This window comes from Phoenix dactylifera, chromosome 3 (assembly GCF_009389715.1).
Source record: "Phoenix dactylifera cultivar Barhee BC4 chromosome 3, palm_55x_up_171113_PBpolish2nd_filt_p, whole genome shotgun sequence".
In the NCBI taxonomy this organism is placed as follows: Eukaryota; Viridiplantae; Streptophyta; class Magnoliopsida; order Arecales; family Arecaceae; genus Phoenix; species Phoenix dactylifera.
Window position 1 is genome coordinate 10846847 of NC_052394.1, and position 8311 is coordinate 10855157.

The 8311-nt window shown below is 38.1% G+C and overlaps 1 protein-coding gene across 1 annotated transcript; it reads right to left on the minus strand.

Moving 5' to 3' along the window:
* Window positions 1–414: 414 nt before the first annotated feature.
* LOC103716053 (pollen-specific leucine-rich repeat extensin-like protein 4) lies at window positions 415–2336 on the minus strand. The gene has a single exon (XM_008803901.3). It carries the CDS (start codon window positions 2319–2321, stop codon window positions 648–650), a length of 1674 nt encoding a protein of 557 aa, XP_008802123.3. The 5' UTR covers window positions 2322–2336; the 3' UTR covers window positions 415–647.
* Window positions 2337–8311: the final 5975 nt, after the last annotated feature.

The following is an 8311-nucleotide window of genomic DNA, read 5'->3' on the forward strand; positions in this document are numbered from 1 at the left end:
TGTGCTCATTACAAATTAATCTAAAAATTTTGCCATGCATTTTCAAATATTAATATGCAAGTTGACTAGGTTTGTTAATAAGGGCTACTTGACAACCTAGCTTGGGATGAATGTAAACTTCAGGCATTAGATTGATTCGTTACATCCCTAATCTGCACTTGAAATGAGAAACACAATCAAGTGCCAAAACAAAACACAACTTAGTATTATACTTTGTAGCAGTTGTATTTTTGGTAGAAAAAGATGATGAAAAACCATTGTTATTATCAATAGCTTGGTCAAAGATGTATGAAGAGGTTACCAAGTAAAAAACAAAAATGGCATGTTGTAGGCACAAAGAATGCATGCATTCATGTATAAATGGCTCTTTTTAAATGCATCATTGTATGAATCATCAAGGCAAAAAGAGCATTGTTCTGTATTTGAAGATTTCATTCACATGTGCAAATTGCAACCCCAAAGGAAAAAAGGCTCATGGAAATGAAAAGTACCACTAAAAGAAAAATGAGATGTCTTGGAAGTACATGTTGTCACCAATGACACTCTCTCTTTATCTCATATTCCCCACGGTAGTATATGGAAGCTCTTGGGGTGCATGAACAGAGGTGGATTCTTTTCCACCTAAAAAATTTGAACAAGAGTGCAACTTAGTTATAACCTGGATATTGGGGTGAAGGAGGCGATGCATAATTGAGCCCTCCAACTGGTGGCAAGATATTATATAGATATGGGGAAGAGATAATTATATTAGGCGGAGGAGGTAAGTGGACAGGAGGAGGGGGAGAGAAGATGGGTGATGGCGATGAGTGGGGAGGTGGTAGAAAACTAATCAAAGATGGTGGAGAATAAATTGGAGGTAGTGGTGAATAGACTAGTGGAGGTGGTGAAGAGTAAACTGGAGGTAAAAGTGAATAGACTAGTGGAGGTGGTGGAGAGTAGATTGGAGGGGGTGGTGAATAAATTGATAGAGGTGGAGATTGTACTAGTGGCTTTGGTGGTAAATAAACCGAATGAGGTGGTGGAGATTGAACTGGTGGTACTTGCGAATACATGGGAGATGGTGGAGATGGTGATCGAGTTAGTGGCTTAGGGCTAGCAGGGGCTAGGGCCGATATACCACACTCGGTCCCATCTAGATGATGACATATGATTGGTTGGGCCAGCACCGGTGCACAAGCCTTTCTTGATTTCTGTTGCCGCCACTTCAGAAAACAATTGCCCTTGTCATCAAATACCAAATCTGATCTTGATGTACACTTCGAGGCTGCCCCTTTGAAGTAGTTATCTGATAATTTGAAGTTGCCAAGGCTCTTTATTCCACATACACTATCTGGCACGATGCCACTTAGCATATTATGTGCAATATTTAGTGATTCAAGCTTCTTTAAACCTGCAAAAGTTTCTGGCAGGACTCCTGAGAAAGAGTTGAAGCTAGCATCAAGTACTGTGACTTCACTCAATGATCCAATTTCAGCTGGAAGGGATCCTATTAAACCATTATTGGATAGGATGATCTCATTTAAGGTGGACTTCATCTTTCCAATGGTCTTCGGAATGAAACCTTCAAACTTGTTGTTAGCCAAAACTAAAACGGAGACCGTAGAATTGCCCAAGTTTTCTGGTATGTTAGAATCAAACAGGTTGTTGTTCAAGAATAAGGCATCGAGGTCCTTGTCGAAGAGCTTGGGTGGTAGCGACCCCTCAAAGTTGTTGAATCGAAGGTCAAGGTATTTGAGAGCAGGCAAGTCAAGGACCACTGAAGGAAATTGGCCGACAAGCCAATTGTTGCTTACATCAAGCTCATGGAGGAGGGTGAGACTTGAAAGGCTAGAGGGGAGGACACCGCAAAACCGATTGGAGTTGATGTGGAGGATGGCAGTGTCATTAAGGAGACCAATCTCGATAGGAATATATCCAGCAAGGTCGGCACCATTGAAGTCGACACTAGCAACAACAAGGACTGAAGGATCATCGAGAGAAGGAGCGCAAACAATGCCATTGTAGGAGCAAACATCATGGCCAACCCAATTTCCGGTGAAGTTAGTGGGGTCAGAGAAAATAGCTTTCTTCCAAGCCTGGAGAGCATTGTAGGCTTGCTTTAATCGAGGGTTGCGAATATCGACATCGATAGAGATGTCAAACTCAAGGTTATTGAGGAGGTCAACAAAGGTTTTGTGAAATGTGAGAAGTTCACGACGGGGAATGGAAGTAGCTTGGGCATCAGAGAGGGTGAGAAGAGAAGGAGAAAGGAGGAAGAGGAAAAGGAGAGAGAGGAGGGTGGAGCAGCTAAAGGCCTCCATGTCAGGCCTTGGTAGTGCCATGGAGGAGGCCTTGGGCACCTCAAGGAAAATAACAAGGACGAAAGCATAAAAAGCATGTTATTTGGGGTCCGGTAGTGGGCATGGAAGGTCCTCCTTGTTTCTTGGTTGTTTGGATTGGGTTGGTTTTGTTTTGATGGGTAAAAATTGTTGTTGGATGCTAAATTAGAAAAGATGGCCAATATAGGTTGTTCAAATTACTTATGATAAGCCATGATGATCGATAATCTATATACTATATATGAGCTAATGCCTAATAAAAAGTGATGTAGATTGACATGTTGGATGGTAAAAAATAATAATATAAGTAAAAAAATATGGTTTCTCTACATAAAATTATTTATGCATTTTTATTTTTTTAAACTGGAATATAGCATGTACAATAGATATTTTATTTTTAATAATAATTAATAACAACATGCTCAATTTACCTATCCAAGTTTGAAGGGGTAGGAGAAATTTTTGGAAGGAAAACATGGAAAAAATATAGAGTAGAGAAAAGATAGGATGGAAAATGCAAACGGCTAGACAATTGACAGCATATAATAGAATAGATGAGTCTAGACCAACTCACTAATTTAATTACTCGACTATTTATTGAATAAAACTATTGAACTATTGTTAAAAATTATTTGTGGTGACAAGCGTGTCACATTTAAGTCAATTGCAAAACTTTTTAACTTGAACAAAGTTTTGCTCAATCAAGTACCAAACTAAAAATTTCCTTAAACCAAACTTGGCCCAAAGAAAGTTAGAATAGTGGCGATTGATATTTAAGTCGTTATTACTAATAACATTACAAAATCTTGTTGATGCAATGGAAGCGGCCATGGCCCCAACAATCACTGCATTCAGTCGGCTGCCTATAGAGGTTTATGCTGAAGAACGAGGTTGCTGCAGTGTTCATGATCTCTCCAAGTCCTTTATTCTTTTTACTTTTCTAATACAACATATATTATCCAAATTTCAACAGTAAAATTGTTCCTGTTCTCTCCAATCGGAAATATAAGTCATATTGGATCAATTTAACTTTCTTTTCTTATTTGTTTAATTTTTTTTGAAAAAATTATAGAGTCACAGACAACCCTCTAACTTTGGGCCATTTACACTTAGATTCCAAAAATTTAAAAAATTTCAATTAGCCACCAAAACTTTATTTCTATTTCACTATGGTCGAATCATCTATCTGGATCTTGATACCATTAATAGAGTGAGAAAAAAGACAAAAATATCCTTGATTCAGAGAGGTCAGATTTTGGCTTTCATGCAATCCTAAAATACTTCATCCTTTATAATTTATCTGCCTGTAAGGATCTCAAAGCACTTCACCTCTATCATCCATTCAGTTGCATAGATCTCAAAGAGTTCTATCCTTTATTGTCCATCTGCATGCACAGATCTTAAAGCATTCTATTCTCTCTCATTCATCCACCTGCACTGATTTTAAAGCACTCCATTCTCTATCATTCATCCATCTACACAGATCTTAAAGCGCTCCATCCTCTATTATCCATTCATCTACTCAGATCTCAAAATATTCTATCCTTCATCATCTATCTACTTGCATAATCTCAAAGCACTCTATTCTCTGTCAGTCATCTACTTGCATAGATCTTAAAGTGCTTCATCCTCTATCATCCATCCATCTGCATAGATCTCAAAGTGCTCCATCCTCAATCATTCGTCCACCTGCATAGATCTCAAAGAGCTCCATCCTATATCATCCATCCATCTATATAAATTTTAAAACATTCTATCCTCTTATCATTCCTCTATCTGCACATATCTCAAAGCACTCCATATTCTATCTTTTATCTATTTGCATATATCTCAAAGCACTCCATCCTTTATTATCTATCCACCTATACAGATCTCAATATGCTCCATCCTTATCATTCATTCATCTGCACAGCTCTTAAAGCACTCCATCCTCTATCATTCATCTATCTATACAGATCTCAAAGTACTCTATCTTTTATCATCTATCTGTCTATGCATATCTGGAAGCACTCCATCCTCCATCATCCATCTTCTTGCATAGAACTCAAAGCACTCTATTATCTATCATTCATCCACTTACATAGATCTCAAAGCGTTCCATCCTCTAGCATAGATCTCAAAGCATTTCATTCTCTGTCATCCATCCTCATGCATAGATCTCAAAGCATTTCATCCTCTATCATCTATCATCTTGCACAGATCTCAAAGCGCTCCATTCTTAAAATGCTCTATTCTTTATCATTCATCCATTTGCACATATCTCAAAATGCTCCGTCCATGTACCTTTTCCTTCAATTTGTGCTAAAATAAGAGCCTCTTACTAAGTTAGTGGAAAAGACAATTTGGGAATTTTAAAAAAATTTAGTTATCAACTGATGATAATGTTTTGTGATGGAGATGATGCACTAGGCCACATTGCAACGAATTTGGGGTATGTTTGGTTAACAGAGTTGGGCTCTGACATGAAAATAAAAATGAGTGACTCTCATTCTAGTCGTTTGGTTAGAGGGAGCTCCATTCCTTTTCCAATTTTAAGGAAGAATGGGAATGCTCCAATCCTATCCCCTCTCCCCTAGTATTTCGATTCTTATTCCAATTCTACTGATGAATCAAACGCATCAGAAAATATGGCCATTCTTATTTTCATTCCAATCCATTCTGATTTTGATTCTGATTCTGATCGCGAACCAAACACACCATAGGATTTGAAAACTAAGAGAGAGTAGAAGTAGATCCTTATCTTTTGAGGGATGTTGGGTTTATTGTTATGTTTGTAGGTATGGCTATATTTCTTTGACATTATCCTAGAACATCTCTCTAAAATTAGTTTAGAAATTTCTTTTCTTGGGTTTGGGTATATCTTTGTAGATATATTCCAGGCCAAGAGATTTTGCAGGATGGAAGAGCTATTGTAGAGCTCCTCAAAGTTTTAGCTAATATTTCTGAAACCCCTTGTGAGTTAGGATTTTTTAACTAAAAATAGATAATATAAGGAGGTTACAGAATACAGAGTTATTAGGAAATACCCAATTTTATTAGGTAATATAGGAAAGAGTTGTTAATATGATACTCAGCACCAACGACTGTTATGGAGAAGGAAAAGGTGTCCACATAGGATGGGTGAGTCTCCCAACTTGAGAAGGGGACGAATTCATAGCTACAACGTAGAGGTCTCAGCTATGGAACAAAGAAAGATGGTCCCATATCAACCATCCAGCGGACAACAAGGTTGGCATGACATCCGTGGCACCGGAAGGGAAGACATCACCACTACCATGGGTTTTGAAGGCTTCTATTACTTGAAAATAGGGGTTCACCCTAGTTCGGGATCTATGAAATAGGGGTTGGGGGTTTCAGTCTCGAGATCAACCACTGGTGACAATAGCAACCGATAAGCAACCGACGAACCCAGGCATCACGTATGGAGGTGTTTACCTCAAAATAGGGAATTTGGGAGGCTTTTCATCAACCTCTAGTTTTTGGTGAAGAAGGAAGATGGCCAAGGATTAGAGTTTGAGGAGGGGGTAGAGAAGGTGGATTAGGGCGGACGAAGGCTCTGGTGAGGAGAAACAAGAGCAAATCAAAAGAAAATAGGGAGAAAAGGCCAATAATTTATGGGCATCTTGCTCGACCGATGCCTAGAGATTTGCACCCACAGCTCTTTCGAGATTCTCGGGTGATCTTGCTGAGCTGTTGTATCCAATTTGGCGGGCATTTTGGCCACTCAACGTGGCTACGAAGATCAAGCGGTGGGGCTGGTACTCGAACTCTGGGGGAGTCTAGCTTGGCAAGTATCGTCGGGCTGACCCACCCGACTCTACCGAGTCAGGGGCTAAGTCAATCCGAGTGACTCGGGTATTACATTAACTACTTTGACATCACTAGGGTGCCAGTGTCGGACATTGGGGGAGGTACATTATGAAGCTTTTAAATTGTCTACAAGCTACAAATATTTTCACTCAGTTCTCAATAATCCAAATGTGAAAGCACCAAAAGCAAAAGTACAATTATCTAACAAACCAATTAGTTGGTAGGTTCTAGAGAAGATATGACCATATTCTTGAAATTATAGGGCGCATCATAATTTAACCAGTCACAATGAGCATAATCACAAATGCACAAAACATCACATATCGAAGCAATCGATGTCCAACTTTAGGTGCAAAATCACATGACAATGGACAAATCAAAATCATAATTAAGGAAACAACAATCTCATTTTGATCTAATGGAAATTGTAATGAAAATAACCGTGAAAACTATAGGTCCTCCATAAGGGGCAAAGTATAATGTTTACAAGAGAGATAGCACTATGATGTTCACAAGAGAGAGTATTAGCATTACCTCTCGAGATAAACAAGCACATACCATAGCTTCTCGTTTAGCATTTGCTGAAGCAAATATGGAAGCTTTTGGAGATTAGCATATTACAGTAATAGTACCTCACTGCTTCTCAAGGACCACGTCTTCTTTAAGAGTGTCTTCATTAATGCCATAAATATGCAGTCTTCCATCTTGACGACCAACAATGGGCTCACTTCCATCAGGGGAAATTGTTGATGTTGTTGCATTATACCCAAGTTTAATGGTTGAAACTACTTGTAAACCCTCAGCATGATAACTTCTGAATTAGTTGAAACCAATGTGATTTCAGGGTCTGAACTTTAAGGTTTAAATCCTTTGGCTGAGAGCCAATATCTACGGGTTCCGCACTGTCACATCGATCTCCATTTAGAGGAATCCTCTGGCGGCCATCAATGGCAAAGGAAAAGGTGTCGACATGAGGTGGGTGAGTCTCCCATCCTTTATATACCAGAATAGAGTTTATCTGTTTGTTTGGCATTCTCCAGCTTTTTTGTAGGTGCTCTGATCTCTGTTTTGCATTCCTCCTGAAGAAAATTTCAATTACACTTAAATGGTTGCCCACTTCTAATGAAAAAAGATTTGGATGAAAACAATTCTTAGATGCTTTGCATAATTTCATATGAAGTCCAAACAATTCTTAGACATGACATATGTTGCAGTTGCGATTATTAGATGGTTGATGGACATTAATGAGACAATGTGACATATTCTCATTGCAGATTAGCAAAAGAAAATGAATCTTAATTTGAGAATTGGAGTAACAGTGAGATGAAGAGGACATATGCAAGCACAATTGTAGTTCCTTATAATGTGAACCAAGACTACTACTTTCATGCATCAAAATATGTTTAACATAAAAATATATGTTTTAAGGATTTCGTGCTAATTGGCAGATGATCTGTGCTTCAGAGGGTATTCGTAACTGTTTGTTACTAAGATTGTTATAATAACTACAAAGCTTGATAATCATACTTATATATATGATCTTCGCACAAATATTAGCTAAGAATTTATTATATATTTATGTTACTTTGTTGGCACCCTAGCAGGGGTTTAGTTAACGCCCTACTAGTGCTGATGCCTAGTTATTCTTTCAAAAGTTGAGTGAGTTTGGTATCACTTTTGCAGCAAGATCTTTCCAGGGTTATCTGCATTCATGATAGAAATATCTTTATCGAGAATGGCATAATTTCATTCTATTCTTATTATTGGCATCCACTGGACAGTTGAAGGCCTGAAGCTGATATTAGCAAAAGAAGCGATGCTATAATGGTAATCTGAATTTGCAATTCAATATGCTTTTAAAAATGTGATATTCAAATTTCTGTTATTTGAATTTAGAAGTACTATAATGCTTTCCAATTCTAACAAAGCTTGACATTGTAAGAATGGTGAATTAAATCAAAAATTCTTTGACCTCATCATGGGATCTTGGACAAGCTAATCTGAGTAGGCTATTCTGCAATAAGCTAACATCTTTCTTTCATCTGGAACAGTTAATTCGTGAAAATTGAAACTTTTTCTCCTCGGAGTTAGCTATCCTTGCTCCAACACCATTGACTAGTTCTTACCAAACTATCAATTTCAAGAAGTGCTTCACACACTGTTTCAAGATCACAGCACTCCAA

Coding starts and splice junctions, on each gene's coding strand:
- LOC103716053 (XM_008803901.3), bottom strand. CDS start 2,321: ATGGCACTACCAAGGCCTGACATGGAGGCCTTTAGCTGCTCCACCCTC.